Source organism: Diceros bicornis, chromosome 2 (assembly GCF_020826845.1).
Source record: "Diceros bicornis minor isolate mBicDic1 chromosome 2, mDicBic1.mat.cur, whole genome shotgun sequence".
In the NCBI taxonomy this organism is placed as follows: domain Eukaryota; kingdom Metazoa; phylum Chordata; class Mammalia; order Perissodactyla; family Rhinocerotidae; genus Diceros; species Diceros bicornis.
The window spans coordinates 61367588-61389317 of NC_080741.1; the positions used below are offsets into that span (position 1 = coordinate 61367588).

A 21730-nucleotide genomic window follows, 5' to 3' on the forward strand; every position below is an offset into this window, starting at 1 on the left:
ATGGTTAGGATTTCTCATGAGCTGGAGCCGCTTTTATTCGCCAACACATTGTGGGGCATAGAGAGCAGTGGTGTGAAAAAGGCCTTCCATCCAAAGACAGGAAGTCCCCTCCTTGTCTGAACCAGACCTCAACTGTCAGTTTTGTTCCCTTCCTTGGGATGCAGCTCTGACCATTGGGAATGATGTATAGTTACCTCAGTGAGTCTTCCCTACATAATAACGTGTGCTGTGGCTTGTCTCTGAGGCAGATGACTTAAGTGAGAGGCAACTATTCCTGTTACCGCACAAAGGGCATGATCTGCTCGCCGCGAGACAAAAGCCAGTTGTCAAGAGGCAAGATGGTGGAAAAGAAAGGGCAATTTGTTACAGCTTGCTAGCAAGGGGGAAGATGACCGACTAATGTCTCAAAGAACCATCTTACAGAACAAAGACTACAGGCCAGTTATATAGAGGGCTGGTTTCTGAGTAGGGGAGGCATCTGGTCCCAGGGTGGGGGCATCCATCTGATTACTGGGTGGAGGCATCTGGTCTCAAGGTGGGGGCATCCATCTGGTCTTAGTTCCTGGCAGTCCTTTGTTTTACCTGATGTGCATCAGAGAGACTGGAGCAATGCCCTCTACCCTGATCTTTCAGTTGTCATTGATGATGGCTATCAGCATAGACTCTCTGCCCAGGGGTCATCACATCACATTCCTAAGGAACTCGAAAGAACAAAGTTTTCAACTTATAGTAGCTGGGAGGGGCCATAAAGTCTAGAGTTAGTCAGAGGTCATTCCAAGTCACAATATGGTTTCCCCTCTACCATACGGCTTCCCTTATATCAACCCTGTATTGAACCGGTATCATTCCCATTAAGACTTTCAAGGATTCTTATCCTATGACCCCTGTGTTACCAAGAGTAGGAATTTACAGCAAGGGACTTCTGAGCTTGTTCCCTCTCCTTTTGTCTAAATAAGATCTTTAAATCTTAAGTTTATCCCACTCCTATAAGGAAAGAGGATAGGAATAAAAAGACAGAGGAGGGAAGAGGAATCAGGAGATGTTATCCTTATATATTCCATCCAGCATTCATTCCTGATTTTTATCTTTATAATTTGACATTTTCATCTTAGTGATGAATGTAGAAAGCATTGAATAATTTAACTGTTGGTGTTTTTAAACCAACATTCTGATTATATCCTATATTTTTTATTCACAAATAACAGAATACCTACTCAAGCTGTTTTAAATACAAAGACACTTAAAATTGAAAAGTCTAGAGGTAAAATTTAAATTTCAGGAATGGTTTGTTCAGATCTGACTTCTATTGTTTATTTTGCTCCTGCCTTTTTACTTGTCAACTTTGGCATCTGGCTGATTCCCCTTTAGTTGCAAGTCATTCCACTCCCTTCCTGTTCTTCATTCACATTTCGGGAGGAGAGAAGATTCTTCCCTCAGGTTCTGAGTAAAAATCTGGAGTCTTGTTGTGAATAGTACCAACCTAAAGCGTTCCCTCTGACCCGGGAAATCCCATGTGCTAATTGGCTTAGTCCTGCATTAACACCCCTTCCTGGGTCAATCTCTTGTCAAGGAGGATGGGATCAAACTATTTGCCAAATACCAATCAGGCATTATTTCTGGAGCCAGGAGCAGGGTCAGGCCATCCAGAAGTTAGGGTTTGGATGTGGTTCTCAGAAGAAAGTACAGGTAATCATGTTTTTTTGAGCATGTAGAAGGTGCCGAGTACTGTTAGACGGGCTCTATATGTAATAATTTATTTAATCCTCCTCACATCCCTGTGGTTACTTTTAGCAATGTATCCAGTGAGGATGAATGTTGGCTAGACTATCGACAAATATTTTATATGCCTATTGGAGTCTTTCAGGTGTTACAGGAAGTGTTCTTATAGAATTTAGAACTCTTACAAGTTTTAGAGATGATCTGATCTGAGTTTGTAATTTGTGTGTAGGGAAATTGAATCATTATAAGACTTGACCACTGCCATATTCAACTCCTCTCTCCAGAGTTGAAACTGGAATGAAAAGAGCAAATTTGTGGCATGGCTGTCACCATTTGCCCCTCTGGCATTCTTGACAGACATTGCTAATTGATCTTGTCTTTATTGATAAGTGATCATACAGTCATTTGGAGCTAACTTGTGAATTAAACCTCATTTGCCATCCTTGAACTAGAACTCCAGTGGCTAGTCTCCTTAGCTGGTGCTCTTTCCACTATGCCATGTGACCTTTCCAGTCCTTGGATGATTGTTCATGTTATGTTTTGTGGGGACAGTCAGAATGCTGAAAGAACAGGTCTTTGCCATATGAAGAGTGTTGACTACTTGAAGACATACTTGACTTGAAGGTTGAACACTTCAGGTCTGGGACCAACTTGCCTACAGTTTATAAATGCTTGAGACGTTTGGCATAGGACAGTAAGAATTGTGACCTTTTTGTGAATAGCTAGATGCTTTTTGTAAACAGTCCCATGTGAAGCAAAAATAAAGTTGGCCCAACTTTAAACAATATTAGTTAGATTTTGAGTGAATAAACCATTCCAATTAGTAGTAGAAATTTTGATTGAATGTTTGGATGTGGGTAGATTCAATTTGAAAGAGATAACTTTTTAATCCCAAGTATATCTAAACATGCATAGTTGCAGACTTTGTCTTTGAAGGACCTCAGAATCCTCCAGTCTGTGAATTGCATGTATGCTCACGGTGCATGCTTTACTACTGTCATCTCACACACCCATGCAGACATCACTAATCAATTAATCAATGAATCAATCCTTTTCAGCCTCTACTCAGCCTGGAGGTCTGTGGCTGAGAACTCCTAGGTACTCATTATTGCCATCTTTACTTTTGGTAATACCCTCATTTTCCAAAACAGTAAAATAGGCTCCAGAGAGACCATCAGCATCAAGATTAGAATCTGGGACCACCAATTTAGAAACTTGTGCTGTTTCATATTTTACCTGAAATTAGTTTTAACATCCCGTCCTAAGATAGAGAACCTGGGAAATTAAACAAATTGTTGTTGGTATTAAAAATGAACAAAGTAGTTCCCATTTCTGGTGTTACTGTCGGTATTATTTCTGGTATTATGGTTAGTTATTGATGTTACCTTAAAATATACCATTGATGTGAAATGGAGGAATGAAGTTTTTACCCCTAAAATTTAAAAACAAAAAATTTACCAGCCTATTTTATTATCTGGAAGGTAAATTTATGTTTTCTAAACTGGCTTAAAAATTAGAATATTCCTATCAACAATATTGAACAGCTTCATAACTATACGTGAATAAAATGAAAACATTGGAGATCAGCAATATGAATGCTTTTTATCACTTTTTCCTTTTTTCATATATACAACAATAAATGCAAAAGGTAACTTTCTATTTTTCATGCATACAACAATAAATGCACAAAAATTTATTAAGCTACCAATAGTGGAGAATGCCAAAGAATCGTAAGCTAAATCCCATAAAGCTTTTTAATTAAAAAATGGAATAGTTTAAAGATGTGTTTTAGATTTGGGAGAAAAAACATTAATTATAATATTAGGTAAAGAACGTGTACACATATTTTTGGATTGTTGCTGTTGGTTAAAAGTATACAACAAGATTCTGGGTAATAACCCTGAATCCAGGTAATACTTTTAATATAAGTTCCTTGAGGGAGGCATTAATAAGCATATTTGACTAGAAACAGCACATAACATGTACATTAGTTTTGTTTTTAATTAGATTTAGACAGAATTCATTATTTTTAATGGCTTTTCATTAGTGAATAGAAGCCATTATTTGGATATATTATGGTAAAATAAATTCAAGGTGTATGCTTATTTTCTGCAAAGAACCTCTTATGTATTTAAAGAAATCGTTGTTTAGAACACAAATCATAGACCACATATTTGAAATTCCTTTCTTAAAGACAAAAGTATGATTTATAAATCCTCTAAAAATAGCACTTTTATCCCTTTTTCTCAGGCCAGGTAATAATAGCAAACTATATTGATGTGAGGCCGTTACTTAAATTCTGACAAAGTCTTGTTGCTAACTGGTTATATTTGTTCATATTTGGACTTTTCAAGTAGTATTGCTGGAGGTGGAGGGCAACATTGAGATGTTTCTCTCCGATTTTTCTTTGATTGTCCTTTAACAAAATAACTAGTCTTGGTTCACAATTTGTGCATGTCAACCAAATTCTTTGGGTTAAATCTGCCTTAGAGAAACACTGAACATCAAGCAGGATCTCAGATGTGAGCCCAGATTTACAGTATTTGCCGTTATTTCCACGTAGGGAATTCTGTCTGCCTGAAACAGGCCCGTTGGAGTTACTCTCCAATTGTGTGATTTATTCACCCTACTGTGGAAATATGTCTTCCTGATGCTAGTCCACTGAATTGTTGCATCTCAAAATGAGAAAAATACAGTGACTTGTTAATGGTACACCAAGGAGGTAGAAGTGGATTCTTTCAATGCACATGTGAGCCATAAATTAAGCTAATAATGTTGTTCCTTAACTGTAATTTTTAAAGGTGAATTTCTTCAACTTTATAAGGTTTTTATATATCCTCAAATAATGAAATATCACCTACAAGCTTGCTGTGTTTTCTTTAGGCCAGCCTCTCTTTTCCTTTGGCTTTGCTCTGTGCAAATTCCTTTTATGCAAAAGGATATGACAACAATCCCAGCATTAGCTATAAATATAAATCAATGCCCATCTCCTTCATCTGTTAGGCCATAGACTTGCCCCCAAATATAGAACAGTAAATTCAGTAAAATCTGGATATTAAAATGTAACCCATTTCATAAATCTTAGATTTTATTTGGCTTCTGTGCTGTGTGTGTATATGTCTTCATTTTGTTGTCAGAGTAACCACAAAAGAATGACCCTTCCCGCAAGATTCAACCAGAAAACAAACATGGGTGTTTGACTATTCACTGAACTCCAAACTTTATCCTGAGTTTTCCTACTAATTTCCATCTTTGATTCTACCATTCAGTCTAGAATACCACATTGTGTTTTTTGTCTTGATTTCTTAGTCTTCTTTGGTCTGTGACAGTTTTTTAGTCTTTCCTTGTTTTTTTTTTTTTCACCTTGACATTTTTGAGGAGTACTGGCCAAGTATTTTGTAGAACGTTCCTCAGTTTGGATTTGTCCGATTTTTCCTCACGATGAGACTAAGGTTATGAATTTTTAGAAAGAATCCCACAGAGGTGATGCCCCCCTCTTATCATATCCTATCAGGATGTTCATGATAATCCATGATATCTTAGGTGATGGTAACCTTCGCCACTTAGGGTGGTATTTACCAGGCTTCTCCACTGGGAAGTTGCTATTTTTCCCTTTCCTCACTATTCTTTGGAAGCTAGTCACTAAATCCAGCTGTGCTGGGATTAAGCTTCACCTTCAGTAGGGGTCAACTATACTTTTGACTCTTGTCCTCTGCCCAAGTGAGAAGCATCTGGTAAACTTCACAGCACTTCAGGGTGTGGCTCCACTCAAATGTCACCTCCTCTGTAAGTCCTGTCATCAGGGAAGTGAGAGCCCCTCACTCTCTCTCTTAGTATACCTACCTGAGCCCTTGGTTGCACTACAGGCACCATTATTTCCTCCATTATATAGTCAGGTTCTCAAGGGCTTGCTGCACATTTTATAACACAAGAACGACGGCAAGAATCATAGCAGCCAACACTTACAGAGTTTTTCTTTGACAATGTTCTAAGTACTTTACATGGATTCTCTCATATAATTTTCACAACCGCCTTTTGACATGGATACTAGTAATTCTCCCCATTGTACAGATAAGAAGGCTGAGCCACAGGCAGCTTAAGTTTCCCAAGGAAACCCCAAGGGAACTGGGGCAGCTCTGCCCACTAGCACCGATTTCTCAGCACTGTGCCTGGTACTGAGCAAGCGTTGAGTCAATATTTAAATGACTACAGTGATGGATTGATTAAAAAAACTAATTTTCTTGGGCCGGCCCCATGGCTTAGCGGTTAAGTGAGCGCGCTCTGCTGCTGGCGGCCTGGGTTCGGATCCCGGGCGCGCACCGACGCACCGCTTCTCCGGCCATGCTGGGGCCGCATCCCACATACAGCAACTGGAAGGATGTGCAGCTATGACATACAACTATCTACTGGGGCTTTGGGGGAAAAAATAAATAAATAAAATCTTTAAAAAAAAAGAAACAAACTAATTTTCCTCCTTGATTGACCTTCTTTGCTTAGAGGACTCTGTTAAAGCATGGAAAGAATACGAGAGCCTTAAAATTAATAGTGCTTCGCAAAAGCCATCCAAAGCAAAGGTTCCATCTCAGCAAAGGAAAAGATTCTTTTAAAAACCAGTTGCCTTTGGTGGGCTTGTTACATTTGCACACAGATTCCATCATGCACATCACATATTTGCTGCTTATCTTACCTTCTCACCATACAGACTAATTTAACATATACATGAAGAAAAGAGGGAGTGTTTACTCTGAAGTTGACATCCTGACTCTCGAGGCCTAGAGAGTGAGGAAGACTTAGTAAGAAGCCAGCAGATAGAAGTATAAAATTAAAACCAAAATAATGCACAGAGAACATGCTGTGGTGTCATTAGAGGACAGAACTATGCAACTCTTTAATCTCACCTTCCAATCTATTTACTTGTGCAAAAAAATATATATTAGGGACTCACTGTAAGTAGGTCCCTGTGCTAGGCATTGGAATAAACTTGAAGAAGACGGAGAAGGAACCCTGTTCTCATAAAGTAACCACCTAGATGGGGAAGACAGACATTAAGGAATAAGCTATAAATTAAAAGAGTGATAAGATGTCAGAAGGAAACCAAGGACCCATTGTTAGGATAGTACAGAACCCCTGTGCATTCTTCACAGAAACCTCCCTGATGAGGGGATATTTACACTGAGATCAAACCTTTAGCCTGGGGTTTCAGATGCGTTCATTAAAAAGAAAATACTTTTTTTCCATCATAGGTTGAGTGAGAAACTCAATCTCAACTGTTAGATTCCCTTGGTACTGATATGTTGGCAGTATGTCTCCATCAAGATCTCATTCCTACAAGTCTCTCAACAAGTGAACAGGAAATTACTTTCAGCAGACCGAACTACCCTGTGGTTTCTATCCCTTAGCCCCACCCCTCGCCTTTGGAGAACATAGCCTTGTATATTAAGTTGACATGCCTGAGCTGGTGTGCTGTTCAAAATGAGTGCTGCCAAAATGCAAATATCCTACGCATTCTAAGAAAAAGTCAATAAGAGGATACTAAAGTGTAAATGACTTTTCCTTCTTATTTTAGATGGGTAATGTCATACCTGAGAGAGGAAGGCTTTTTACTGATTTGGTTTTTTTTTCCCCCAAAAGTAGGTTTAACTACAGTTTTTATTTAGTGTCATGTTTTTTACTTAAAAGCGTTTATTCAAAGTTCTGAAAAACAAAGCATTCAATACTGTGAGACTTGTGCAACTGCAAATGATTAATGATATAATTCTCAGTCCTTTATAAAGTGTCTTAACACTGAAGAGATTTATATAGTGTGGAATGGTGATGGTGCTTCCACGAGAGAATGGGTGATCAATACCTGCAAGCCTGGAAAAAGTGTGCTATTTCCTCCACTAATGACACAGGGGTTTTTGCAAGGCAATGGAGTCTGGAGCATGAAACCACTCCAAAGAAGAATTAATTTAAAATCTGAAGTGGAAGATCAGTTTCAATTAAAATTGCACTTGAATGTATGTTGGGTGGAAGTGTGAAAGCAAGCGTGTAGTTGGCTTAAATCTTTAGATTGTTACCAGTGAATAAATGAATCCCAGTGGCACGAACCCTGATTATATTTTTATAGAGAGCTAAATTATATTTCACACATGTCTGGAAGGTTATGAGAAATAACGTGAATGGCAAGTATTTTTCGGAGGTTACAGAGTATTTTTTTTATGAGTAGGATAATTATCAGGTGTCTATGTGTTTTTAGAAATGATAGCTTGCAGTCTTATTTCTTTGGAGTCATACATGTTTGGATTTATTTTACCATGCATTTTTTTTTCCGTTGAGTTAAATTTTATTGTACTAGTGAGTTTCTAAAAGGCAACATTATGTTTGTTGCCTATGGAAACATTGGTTTCCATAAGTCCAACGTAACAGGCCCAATTGTAGCTAATCAGAATTTACATTTTGGTCAGCATCAAATATATCAACAATCACTTTACTCAATTTTTCAGTGGATTCTTTTGGCATCTGGAAGAAAATTTAAAGAGTGGACAGGATAATTGGGAGTACTCCTTACGTCTCCTTTCCCTTGTTTTTTTCTTCAAATGTATTGATGCAAGATGAAAATTAAATTTGGCTAAAATATATGCAGATGCACACTCTGTTCCTTTATGACTCGTCACAGTTTTAGGGAATTTGACCAAGAAGTGAAACAACGTGAGTGAAAAGCCCTTGACTTTTTCTACCTTAGTTGGATTCCTACAGTAAAGAAAATGGTGATGTTAACTTCTTCTAGAAAGTATGATAGCACTTGTAAATGATTTTGAAAAGTGCCGTGAGGCTGCTAAACCTTTGCCAATCAGTGAACATGTTCTTTCTGATAGTCTCTTTTATCTTACTGTTTGGGATGAGGATTAGGGAAAATGACCTAGCCATAAAAAGAGGCCAAGTTATTTGCCAGATAGCAAGCATATGAATCATTTTTAGGGAGCTACATCAATTGCTCTTGCAGCCATGAAGCTTCCATTATCATGACCGAAAAGATTTTCTGTGTTTGTCCCTTTTTTCATGGTACTGTTGTTTATATCAGCTGTGAGCTGCATCAGACTTACAGGAATGGAGAAATCCATGGCAAATGAGTGTGTGATGGTGGGCTGGGCACCAGTGTGGGCTCTTATTCAATACTAGGGAGACTTGCCATATGGTTTCCTTGTTTCCTCCATTATACAAGGCTAGGTATAGAGTGAGGCACAAAAATACTGGCTGATGGGTAGGTTGGTCACCTAAAATCATTTTGGCTATTCATCTAGAAATTTAAACCTAAAAAACCTAGGAGTACATGTATATGTATATGTATGCATATACATACACTACACTTTATTGATTGGGAAGCCTAAGTTTTAGCTTCTAAAAATTATGAAGTTTAGACTTATTCTATAACTAATTCTCAAAAAGAGATTAATTTTAATCTTTCTAGCAAAGGATGCTTCTTTTCAACAGGCTACTTCTGCCTTGTTATGTCAAGAAGTTTAAAGGAGGGGCGCAGAAAAATCTCAGAGCTTGTTATCAACTTAATAGACATCACCCTCAGAATATTTCATTTCCGAATAGGGCAGAGAAGGATATGCAGTGTGTTTTCTCTACCTGTGCCTAATTGGTACCCATTAGGATTATGCATAATAGTTGCATTCTCTTCCTTTAATTTTGTGGCATATTAAAAACATCTTTATTTATATGAGAGCTGAGTCCAATCTGAAGTTGGCTTTATACCCTCATCTCCTATGACAGAGAGGGTTTTTGAAGGAGAAGCAAGTGCCTTAACACACAAGTGTACAAACTCTGGCCAAATAGAAAATCTTTCACAATTAGCCATAGGAAAACCCTGCCTCATTCCCTACATTATTGGTAATGACTCTCATCCACTGTTGTGTTGCTTTTAATTTTTTCTTGTTTTCTTTTCCTGTTCACAAACTGCTAGGAGCTAAGAAGAAAAGTTGTGTTTCATATACTGTTCACAATAGCAAAACATGCTACATTGATTAAGATATTGTCTTCTGAGTAAACGCTCTGCTTATTTTAGGAAACTTATTTAAAAATTTTTTAAAATGTGAACAACTCTGACAGCCCTTCTGCTCAGCTCCCTTAATCTGATTACAGGTAAAGTTAACAAATGTTTAATTACAAAGCAGGAAGCAAGAATATCTTAAGTAACATATCTTTCCTTACATCTTCTTGCTGTATCAAGCAAATGGCTTGAATCTATTGTTTTCAATACACTGCCCTCTTTGGAGTGGAGACATGAAGGACGATGTACCTTGGGAGATGCAGTGCTTGGCTTCCTACGTCTGATTTGTTCCATCCCTGACCCTTGAGCCATGAGGATTGAAGTGTTGTTCTCTTTTAACAGGCGCCTATGGTCCTGAGCACTGGGTCACGTCGAGTGTCAGCTGCGGAGGCCGTCACCAGTCTCCGATTGACATTTTAGACCACCATGCACGTGTCGGTGAAGAGTATCAGGAGCTGCAACTTGATGGCTTCGACAACGAGTCTTCTAACAAAACCTGGATGAAAAACACAGGGAAAACAGGTAGACTGTGTCTTCTTTACCTGCCTGCAAATCAACGTGGAATATTTCTGGTTGTCTCTGGTATTTACCTTAATCATGACTTGCTTCTTGAGCAGTGCACGTTGCTATAGAGAACGTATAGCTGAGTGAGAGCTTTGGAATCGGCCCTTGGTTTGAGAACCAGCCACTTGCTTAACTGGCTGTGTGATTTTGTGCAAATTACTTAACCACTCTGTACCTGGGATTTTAAGAATATGATAAATGTGGATAATAGAATTGTATCAACCTCATAGGGTTGTAAGGATTAAATGAGTCAATATATGTAAAGTGTACAGAATGGACTCTCAGAAATCTGCTCTGTCCAATATGGTGGCTACTAGCCATGTGTGGCTATTTAAATTGAAATGTTAATTAATTAAAATTAAGTAAGAGTAAAATTCAGTCCCTCAGTTGCACTAGTCATGTATCTTTTTTTCCATTTTGTTAGGTTGTCTATCTGTAATGTTTGAAAGCAGAGAAGACACACATTCAGATTTTTGTGGGGTTTTATTTGGGGGAATCACTTGACTTTATTTATTTCCAGCTTTATTGAGATATAATTGACATATAGCATTATATAAATTTAAGGTTTGCAGTGTGATTATTCAATACACATACATATAGTCATGTGCTATATAACAACATTTCAGTCAATGACAAACCAAATATACGATGGTGGTCGCATAAGATGAGTACCATACAGCCTAGGTGTGTAGTAGGCTGTACCATCTAGGTTTGTGTAAGTATACTCTAGGATGTTTGCACAATGACAAAATCGCCTAATCACACATTTCTTAGAATGTACTCCGGTTGTTAAGCGACACATGACTGTATAGTGAAATGATTACCACAACACATCCATCACCGCACATAGTGATTTTTTTTTTTTTTTTTTGGTGGTGAGAACATTTAAGACATAATTTCTTAGCAACTTTGAAGTATATAATACTCTATAGTTGAACTTATTCATTTTATAACTGGAAATTTGTGCTGTTTGGCCAACTTTTCCTCATTTACCCTACCCTCCAGCCCTTGGTAAGCATCCTTCTACTCTGTTTCTGTAAGTTCAGCTTTTTTAGATTCCACTTATAAGTGAGAACATACACTTTCTCTGTCTGACTTATTTCACTTAGCATAATGCCCTCAAGGTCCATCTATGTTGTCACAAATGGCAGGATTTCCTTCTTTTTTATGTCTGAATAATGTGTGTGTGTGTGTGTGTGTGTATAACATTTTCTTTAACCATTCATCCATAGATGGACACTTACGTTGTTTCTGTGTCTTGGCTGTTGTGTATAATGCTGCAATGAACATGGGAATACATATATCTCCTCAAGATAGTGATTTCATTTCCTTTGGGTATATACCCACAAGTGGGATTGCTGGATCATATGGTAGTTCTATTTTTTAGGTTTTTTTGGGTTCTTTTTGAAAAGTGTATTATTTTATTACTAAGGAATCCAGTTCTGTGACTGTCATGAAGCCCAGTCTGGGTTAACAGTGATGAGTTCTAGAGGTAACTGCACCCCACTCTGGACTTTCTGGTTATAACCACTGTCCCCTCTCTGCCTCAGCTGAAAACCCCAACCTATGAGGCTTCAATCCCTGCGCTCCTATTCCTGGAGGATGCCAAAGCCAACTGTGTGGGAGGATTTTTCAGGAAAGACGACTTTGTCTTCCTAGAAGACAAATCCTCTACTTTGCTGTATGAGGCAGATAGCAGCCCCAAACCATGGACAGGTTGGGACCTGCGCAGGCTTCAATTTTCAATTTTTTCAGGAATCTCCATACTGTTTTCCATGGTGGCTGTATCAATTTACATACCCACCAACAGTGCACAAGGGTTCCCTTTTCTCCACATTCTTGCCAATACTTTTTATCGCTTGTCTTTTTGATGATAACCATTCTAACAGGTGTGAGGTGATGTCTCATTGTGATTTTGATTTGCATTTCCCCGATGATTAGTGATGGTGAGCACCTTCCACGTACCTGGTAGCCATTTGTATTTCTTATTTGGAAAAATGTCTGTGGTACTTTGCTCAATTTTCCATCAGATTTTGTGTTTTTTTTGCATTTGAGTTGTGTGAGTTCTTCATATATTTTGGATATTAAACCCTTACTTGATATATGGTTTGCAAATATTTTCTCCCATTCAATAGGTTGCCTTTTCATTTTGTTGATTATTTCTTTTGGTGTGCAGAAAGAAGCTTTTAGTTTGATGTGGTCCCAGTTTTTCTTTTTGCTTTTGTTGCTTGTGATTTTGTTGTCATATCGAAAAAATAATTGCTAAAACCAATGTCGAGGAGCTTTTTCCCTATGTTTTCTTCTAGGAGTTTCACGGTTTTAGGTCTTACATTTAAATCTTTAATCCATTTCAAGTTAACTTTTGTGAGTGGTGTAAGGTAGGGATCCAATTTCATTCTTTTGCATGTGAATATCCAGTTTTCTCAGTACCCTTTATTGAAGAGACTATCCATTGCATTGCATGTTATTGGCTCCCTTGTCAAATATTAGTTGATTGTTTATGTGTGAGTTTATGTCTGGGTTCTAGATTCCATTCCATTGGTCTGTGTGTCTGTTTTTATGCCAATATCGTACTGTTTTGATTACTATAGCTTTGTAGTATAGTTTGAAATCAGGAAATAAAATGTTTCCAGCTTTGTTCTTCTTTCTCAGGGTTGCTTTGGCTATTTGGGGTCTTCTGTGGTTCCATAGGAATTTTAGGATTGTTTTTACTATTTCTGTGAAAAATGCCATTGGAATTTTGATAGGGATTGCATTGAATCTATAGATTGCTTTGGGTAATATTATACTAGCCACATTTCAAGTGCTCGGTAGCCACATATGGCTAGTAGCTACCATATTGCGCAGCACAGATGAAGAACACTCTATCATAGCAGAAAGTTCTGTTGTACAGCACTGTGCCAAATGCACAAATGGAAATAAAATTCTTATCCTCCTTGAGATTTTGCTTTGTTAATATTTCTTATTGTATTAGAGTGCAGATGAACACTGTCTCTTCCCTTTGTATATCGGGGCAGCAATTCCATCCTCCTTCTTCCTTTTACCCATCTCACTTTTCATTTGGGATTTGTGAATATGATGCATCATATTTTCACTATTGCTAATGCAAAGAGCTGCCTCCTTCTTAATCACTATTGTGCAACTATCAGTTATAGATTGTTCATGGAAGTAGAGAATGCCTTACTTTGCCCCCTTGTCTGATCTGAAAATAAACACTGGGTGTTATGGGTGTTAGATTACATCTTTGCCTAGTGCTACCTGGGGTTCTGTTGGTGCTAAAGATATTTTTCATATCTTATTTTTGAACTCTTATAACACTAATCCATTAAAAACAAATGCTGTCCCTCTCTTTTGAAATAATCCCTTTGTAACCAAGAATGTCACTACAAACCATTCTAGTAATCCCTTTGAGGAACCTTGGCTGCCTGAAGCCCTCATGCTGGGCTAAAATAACTTCACTATCAGCCTTTTGGTCCCATTCATGTTGTGGGTCACAGACTTGCCTTTTCCTTTAACCTAACTGGCTGCATGTGCAACATTGGGGATCCGTTTTCTTTCTCCAAACCAGTATTTGTCTGAGATTATTTATGGCTGATTGCTTTGGGTTGGTCTGATTTGTTCACAGAATTGCTTCCCACTCACTTAGCACAGTGATTCCTGGCTTTGGCCTCTTTTTCATAATGTCCCCCTAAACAGTTCTCCCTTGTGCCTTACAGCAGGCTACCCTCTCCTGTACCTTGACTCATCCATTTGAGTAGCTGCTCAGGAAAAATGCGTGTATCAGTAATGTTATTTGTACACATCTTTTCACCTTCATCTCTCTACTCTCCCAGTGTAGATTGTGTGCTTATTGTTACAATTCAGATTTTGTCTACCAATGGTCCTGCTTTATATTTCAAATGTGAGTGTCGTTTGGAGAACCACGATGGGCATATATTCCTCGGACAATCTGAATGTGGTGGATGGGAGCTTTGCCACACTGGGTGTAATCAGATCTTGGAATTGAGTGCCACCTCAGTGCCACATTCCAGAAGCCTGCCAAAGGCAATTTGCTGAGCTCTCTGATAGGGTTTTCTACTTGACTTGCAACGCTTGACAGCCTTCTGCAAAGATAACACGTTTCAGTGACAGCTTTCAGCTTGGTATCTCCAATGACAGGTTTTAGACGAGTGTAGGGTTCACTCAATGCAAGTTGATTCATGACCTTGGTCTTCCACAAGCTTATTATCAATCTCTGTCACTTTGATGACTTCCTAGAGTGATCCACAACTTGTTGCATATCTGCGAGTGCATGCGCCTGATTTTAGAGCACAGCTATCCAAATACGAACACATTTGTCTTCAGAAATTTCAGAAGAAGCGCGGCTTTCTGAGAAGCAGAAATAAATTATTGTTACTTCCGAAGCTGTACTTATTACTATAAAATTCATGACATCATACTAGATAGGCCAATATCGCATAAATAATCTAAGATGATTCTATAGGGTCGTTTTTAAAATCAAGTGACGAGGGCCGGCCCCGTGGCTTAGCGGTTAAGTGCGTGCTCCACTGCTGGTGGCCCGGGTTCGGATCCTGGGCGCACACCGACACACTGCTTCTCCGGCCATGCTGAGGCCGCGTCCCACATACAGCAACTAGAAGGATGTGCAGCTATGACATACAACTATCTACTGGGGCTTTGGGGGAAAAATAAATAAATAAAATTATTACAAAATAAATAAATAAATAAAATTAAGTGACGACCATTTGTATACAATTTTAAATAAGAACAGGAATTGTTTTTCTGTTCTCTTAAAAGAGTTTCAATTTATGGTGGTTTATCAACCTGTATTCTTCTTTTTTTTTGATAAGCACAAACCTAGAAACTACTTTCATTCTGTAGTTCTTAAAATGCCAGTGAGTTCATAAATTTGCCAATATTTTGGAGAAATGGCGATTCAGTTGCTTTGTCTATTACGCATGGATCATATCAATCCATTTGAACAAGAGCACACATACAGTTCAGGGCGCTGTGTGTCTAAAGAAAGTAAAGGTGGGGGTTGATAATATCCACAGTGAATATTATCGATAGGCAACCTGGATAATATCAATTTAAAAAAAACACACATATCACTGTACTATATTGCAAGATGTGACCATTTGAGGAGACTGGATAATGGGGACAAAGGACCTATGTATTATTTCTTATAACTGCCTGTGAATCTACAATTATCAGAAAAATTAAAATTTTGGTTAAAAAAATTCAATATATCATAAGCCACATCATCTGTCTTTGTTGCAGTTGTTCATTTTATATCTAACTTGTATGCTTAGGTGAAGAAAAAAACTTCTTTTTGTGTAATCATTAATTTTTAAGCAACATATTTTTTTTCTACAACACTCTTTTCTTAAATCTTGTACTTCTACAAAATAAATTCAGGAAGACGTATTTATTTTTTCTGATAGAAATTTACAGGTCACTTATCTGTAAAATAGACTGTCTTTTGGATATTAAAATATGAATATAAAAAGTTAATATTTAAAGCGGCCTATTACCCACAGACAGTAACTTTCTCATAAAACAGTTTTAATGTTCATATCTGTCTTAACCCCCTGAGAGTGCTATATATCCAATCCAGCATAATCGATAGAGCAACTTGCTTGTACCTAGCCCACTTCTCGAAAGTTGTCTAAAATATCTTTACAAGAAAGATAGCATCTCTCTATTTCTTCCTGAGGAGCCATAACTGTCTATTGTGCCAGTTCTCATTTGATTTCATCTAAAGTTATTTCCCTTTCATTTTTGTAGAATGAAAAGATAATGCATTCATCAAGAACATTTCAAGATATTCTTGCTGTTCCTAGCATTAACTTCTAGCTAAATGATCAGAATTTAAGACTTAGATGGGGCTTGCTGATGTATGTTAATGAGCCATGGTCTCCTACGAATTTTAACTATTTGGAGGGCTTTTTGGTCTTTTTTCACTACTGTATCTTTCATCCCACACCAAGAACAAATAGTAAATGCGTTTGCCATAGTGCATGTTACTTCCATTTTCCTACTTTATGTTGGTTTACTATATTTTTTCTTTGCCTACATTCTTGCCTATTTTTCTGCCTATACCACAGTGCCTGTCTTAGATGGATTCAGGAAATCGTTCTTAGATTTATAAAGGTAGATTGATGGTGGGGAAACTAGGTGTAGATAATCAGGTCAGGGAATGTCCTAGTATGTTGCTGAGCCCATAAAATTTAGACAAGGATTAGGAGCCTGTTGCATTTACTTTATTTTACCTTGCCCTTGGAACTTTTATAGTCGAGTAGCACCATAAGAACACACAGACTTAAACTAAAGAAAAGAACAACCTCATTGCAGTCTGGCATAAAGAGAAAAATAAAATCTTGACAACCTCAGTCATTTCCACGTGTTCCTCCCTTAACTGAATATGTGACTCCAGCTCAGTTGTGCCCCCAGTTCAGTGTAAGAGGAGGGTGTGGCCATGCCGCTTTGCTAGCCCACAGGGGAAGGCTCCCCCAGGGCCAAGAAAGTGTCTGAAGTTGCAAGATACTCTTTATTCTGATGATCCCTGCAGTTCACAGCTCAAGCTGACCTCTGCCTCCATGCTGCCCTGAAGAATCAGTATTCTGTCCCAAGGTTGGTGGAGAAACTGTTGCGAGCCTCACTGAGAGCCAGCACTGGACTGCCATTGTGGGCGCCTTACAGAGTTTTGAGTGGCGATCCTCATCATGCTTGATTTCCTCCCAAATCCATGGGCTTGAACACTTAGCCCTCACTCAAGATGTGATTACCAGTACTAGCGTGGTTGCCCAAGGATAACATGCCTGGAACAGCCTTTGGGAATCTTGAGATTGGTAAAGCATGTTCTAGGAAAATCTGGGTGTGTGTTTGTCTTCTCATCTTTCTGACTTTGGGCTTTCTCTTCTTTCTATTTCTATTCTGTTGATGGTCTTGATGTGTGTTTCTCCATGTATGTCGCATAAGCTTTCACTTTTTTGCTGTTTCCTTCTCTCCCCCATGTCCTGTTATGTCTCCTTGAATTTCCTCTCCCCTATGGCGTGGCTCTGTCTCTTGCCTGTTTATCTGTTTTCACTCCTTGCTCCTAACTTTGGCCCCCTTCTCTCCCTTCTTCCTGTCTTCCTTCCTTATAGCTGGCCACAGATGAGAATCAAAGTTTAAAAAATGTTTTTACTTACTGTATTTATGGAGTAGAGATTTTGATGTTGACTTTGCAACGTGAGTATTTTCTCATTTCAAGAATCTTGATCTATCCCTGATATATTATGGTGAGGGCTTGGACAAGTGAAATATACAATGATTCCCCAAGTATGTGTTCTTGGAGTTTGCAAATTTGCTTGATACCAAACCATTAAATTATTTTTATTCCATCATGCCCGAGTTCCACCTAAATTCTTAATGGTTCCTAATAAGTATATATGTGGTCACTGAAGATAGACCAGTGTGGGGTCCTCATTCCTAGATTATAATCATAGTATCTTTTTAGCTCTGACTTTTATTTGTGTCACTAATTAATTACTCATTTTGCTCACAAAGAGACTACCAAGCTTTCTGATTAAAAGCGTGCTATCAGCCGAGTAGACAGATGTTTAGAAACATCTGGATGTTCAGCACCATTTACACTGGGCATGCCCAACCCTGACTTTGTAATACCCTGGAGCATCTCTGGTTACCTCAAGGTTGCCCAAAAAAGAAAATTAAATTAAATTAATTAATTAATTTATTTGTGAGGAAGATCAGCCCTGAGCTAACATCCGTGCTAATCCTCCTCTTTTTGCTGAGGAAAACCGGCTCTGTGCTAACATCTATTGCCAATCCTCCTCCTTTTTTTCCCCAAAGCCCCAGTAGATAGTTGTATGTCATAGTTGCACATCTTTCTAGCTGCTGTATGTGTGACGCCGCCTCAGCATGGCTGGACAAGCAGTGCGTTGGTGCACGCCCAGGATCCGAACCCGGCCGCCAGTAGCGGAGCGCGTGCACTTAACCGCTAAGCCACGGGGCGGCCCTGAAAATTTAATTTTAATTTTAAAAAGATCCATTCTTCTTTTGGGGCGTGCTAAGTGTGCTTTGACTCCTCAATTTCTAAATTTTCCTATTTCAAAGGCCCAAATTCTTGAATTCTTTCATCCTATTACTATTTAGTCTTACCTGAACCTTGGAATTCAAGTTGGAGCTGATTCACTGGCACTACAATCTCTGTTTCATGTCTGCTAAGCTCCATTTCCTTTCTCTTATCCCCACAGCCCCAGCCACTGTGTTCAGGTGATAGAAACTAGTTTCTGGGTAGACAGAAGCTTAATTTACCAATTACATAATGGGAAAACCAATGGAAAACCAACTTGTAAATTTTGAATTTTGAGGGTCGTTTCTGAAGCCCATCTTTCTTTTTTTAGGTCGCAGAACCCTCTACTAGACTCTCATGTGTCATATCTTGTATAGTTCAAGGGTCAGTTAATCCACTTTGTTCATCTCGCTCAATGTAGCAGTGAGTTAACCGAGACCCAGGATGATCCCATGCCTTGACATCTCTTGGGTATCTGAGGTTCCTCCAGCTCAACATGTTTACCGTCCCTCTACTACACGACTGCAGGAACCTCCTGACTTGTGTTTCTACCAACCAGTGTTGCTTTCCTCCCAGGCCTTCTTTACTTAGTTGCCAGAATAATCTTCTTATCTCCCTAATCTGATCACGTCTGTCTGTCCATTTTGCCATCTTTCTTTCTTGGTCTCTCTCTCTCAACCATATCAAGGCTTTTTTTTTTCTCAACTATTTCTCTTGTGGATAAAGACAGACTGCTCACTGTCTCTGCTTCATTTTCTAGCCTCTATGTCACACCCTGCTCTCTGGGTGCCAATCACCTTGGCTTCCTCCTACTTATTCCCACTACCTCAGGGCCTTTGTATGAGCTTCTTTTCCCTTGATGTGCTCCCCTCTTGTCAGCACTTTCCCAAGGCAGCTCCTTTAACTCTCATCTCAGGTGATCCCCATCAGTCCTTGATCCCCTCTCCCATTCTCTTGTTTGGGGTGGATGCTTACTTGTTACCACTTGTCCCACTTGCACAGTTCTTCTGTGGTCAGTTTAGTTGCTGGTGACTGTCTTTTTTTTTTTTTTTTTTAATTTTTTGTTTATTGCAGTAACATTGGTTTATGACGTAAAAATTTCAGGTGTACATCATTGTACTTCTATTTCTGCATAGATTACATCATGTTCACCACCAAAATACTAATTACAACCCATCACCACACAGGTACCGAATTATCCCTTTCACCCTCCTCCCTCCCCCCTTCCCCTCTGGTAACCACCAATCCAATGTCTGTCCCTATGTTTTTGTTTATTGTTGTTATTATCTACTACTTAATGAAGGAAATCATACGGTATTTGACCTTCTCCCTCTGACTTATTTCACTTTGCATTATACCCTCAATGTCCATCCGGTGACTGTCTTTCCACTGACCATATGCTCCATGAGGGCAGGAGCTGTGTCTGATTTACTTACCTTTTCTTCCTTTGCAATTACTTGGTAAATATTTGAAAAAATGAATGTCAGTGCCTACGGGGAAGTTAGTAGAAAGTTGGAATTAGAGTTTGTGTGTCTTGACTTTCAGACCAGAGCATTTCTCTTTTCACCAGGGGCCCAAAAGCATCCCCTGATGGACACTGGTATTGTGGGTGATCTGGGGTCCCATCATTAAGATCCAATAATGGTAGTGTTTTCCATCTTGTAGTGTTAAAAATGGCGGGGGCGGGGGGCGGGGGGCGGCGGGTTGGAGGTAAGACAGTAAGTAGCTAGTTTTCCCTCCCATTCATTTTTATTTAACTTTTGACACCTCCTTCTGTTTACTCAGATTTTGGTGTGAACATTTGTTTAGCCCAGCATTATAATAGACATGTTGTGTATAATTTATAAACAGTTGGTAGATGTCCTGCAAAGAATACGATGAATGCCAGGTACTTGGTCTGCTCTTCAAGCTCAGGAAAAAACCAATTCTGTATTCATGGTGTGACTCCTAGATCTCCCTGCCCTGTACACAGCATTTTTACATTATGGGGAGCCCCAGACATGGGAGGAATCTGTGAAAGCTGTGGTTCCTCTCCCTGGGATAATAACCTTTGTAAATAATACTTATATAATGCCATCTTTGTGCCATGATGTCCTGTATGAATTACTATTCTGAGCAGTCTTCATATGTCAGCCCTTGTGATCTCATAACACACCTGTGAAGTTGTTGTGGTGTTATTCCAGTTTTACAGAAGAGGAACTGAGGCACCTAGGAGTACAATAATTTTCCCATAACTGGACAGTGGCAGATCTAGGATTCAATTTCGTACTCAATAGCTCTAGAGTCCAGCTCCATATATGCAGCCATGCTCAGAATTTTACTTCCTATATCAGGATGGCGTAGATCCGAAGTCAATGGGCAGCTACTGCTATGAACTTTGGTCTCTAGGTTAAGAAACCCTGAATTTGAAGCCTCCAGCTCCTTCCACTCCCTCCATCATTCTGCTTTGATTTCGTCACAATCCATGTTAGCAGTTTAATAACCAGATGCCCGAGTTTTAGAAAGTCCACTCCCATTTGTTCTAGAAAGTCCACTCCCACGTACCTTTCCTGCCTCCCTGTCATATCTCATCATTCTCCAGTCTTTAGCTGTTGCTTGCTGTCTTCCCAATTCTCACCTTCTACAGGTTCAACTCTTACTGCTATTGTTTTAAAATTTAAAGTTCATTTATTTATTTATTATTATTGTGGTGTTATTTACTTACTATTTTTCTTTCAGTTAACTAACTTTATTTTAAATAGATGAACTGATTTTAAAAGAAAACTTTTTATCAACACCACCATGGGAAAACCAGTGCTATTTGACATGGACAGACTTAACGTAAAAAAAAAGTCTGTGATCTATGAAAATAAATCAAAGTTACTAAAGTTATTAGAGTCTAGCATAATATTTCCTCTTGGGTAAAAGGGGGAAATGAATGAGTATCAGGGTAGTGAGGAGGGCATATTAGCATCAAATTGAGATTTTGTTTTTGTTGAGGTGACCAAGGGTTAGAAATAATCAAGAAAATCAAGAAAGGAAATAATATTTTTCTCTGTGTTTTAGTGAACTCAAAGCGTCTACTTGACAGTTAAGAGCTCCTCCCCAGTATGTGGGCCACACCTACCCTTGCTGTTGTCCCTGCCCAATACACTTTTTAGTTTGTGGGAAAGGCAGTAGTGCTTTAAATTGGAACTCTCTCTGAAAATGGAGCCTTACACCTGTGTGGTCGCCCTTCTGTGCTGCACGTGAGCTCCATCCATGTCTCTAGAAATGAGTTTGACACTAGCCGCCACTGAGTGTGTGCATGCTGGATTTCTGGCACTGTGTTAAGTGCTTTTAGTGTGTGATTT

The 21730-nt window shown here is 38.8% G+C and overlaps 1 protein-coding gene across 5 annotated transcripts in view; it reads left to right on the forward strand.

The window, feature by feature from the left end:
* Nucleotides 1-21730, forward strand: part of PTPRG (protein tyrosine phosphatase receptor type G) — a 680315-nt gene that overhangs the window by 376979 nt on the left and 281606 nt on the right. For all 5 annotated transcript variants that reach the window (XM_058562200.1, XM_058562209.1, XM_058562192.1 and 2 more), the window contains one exon: nucleotides 10100-10279. In XM_058562200.1, coding sequence (XP_058418183.1) covers nucleotides 10100-10279 — 180 coding nt within the window. The remainder of the gene's footprint in view (nucleotides 1-10099; nucleotides 10280-21730) is intronic.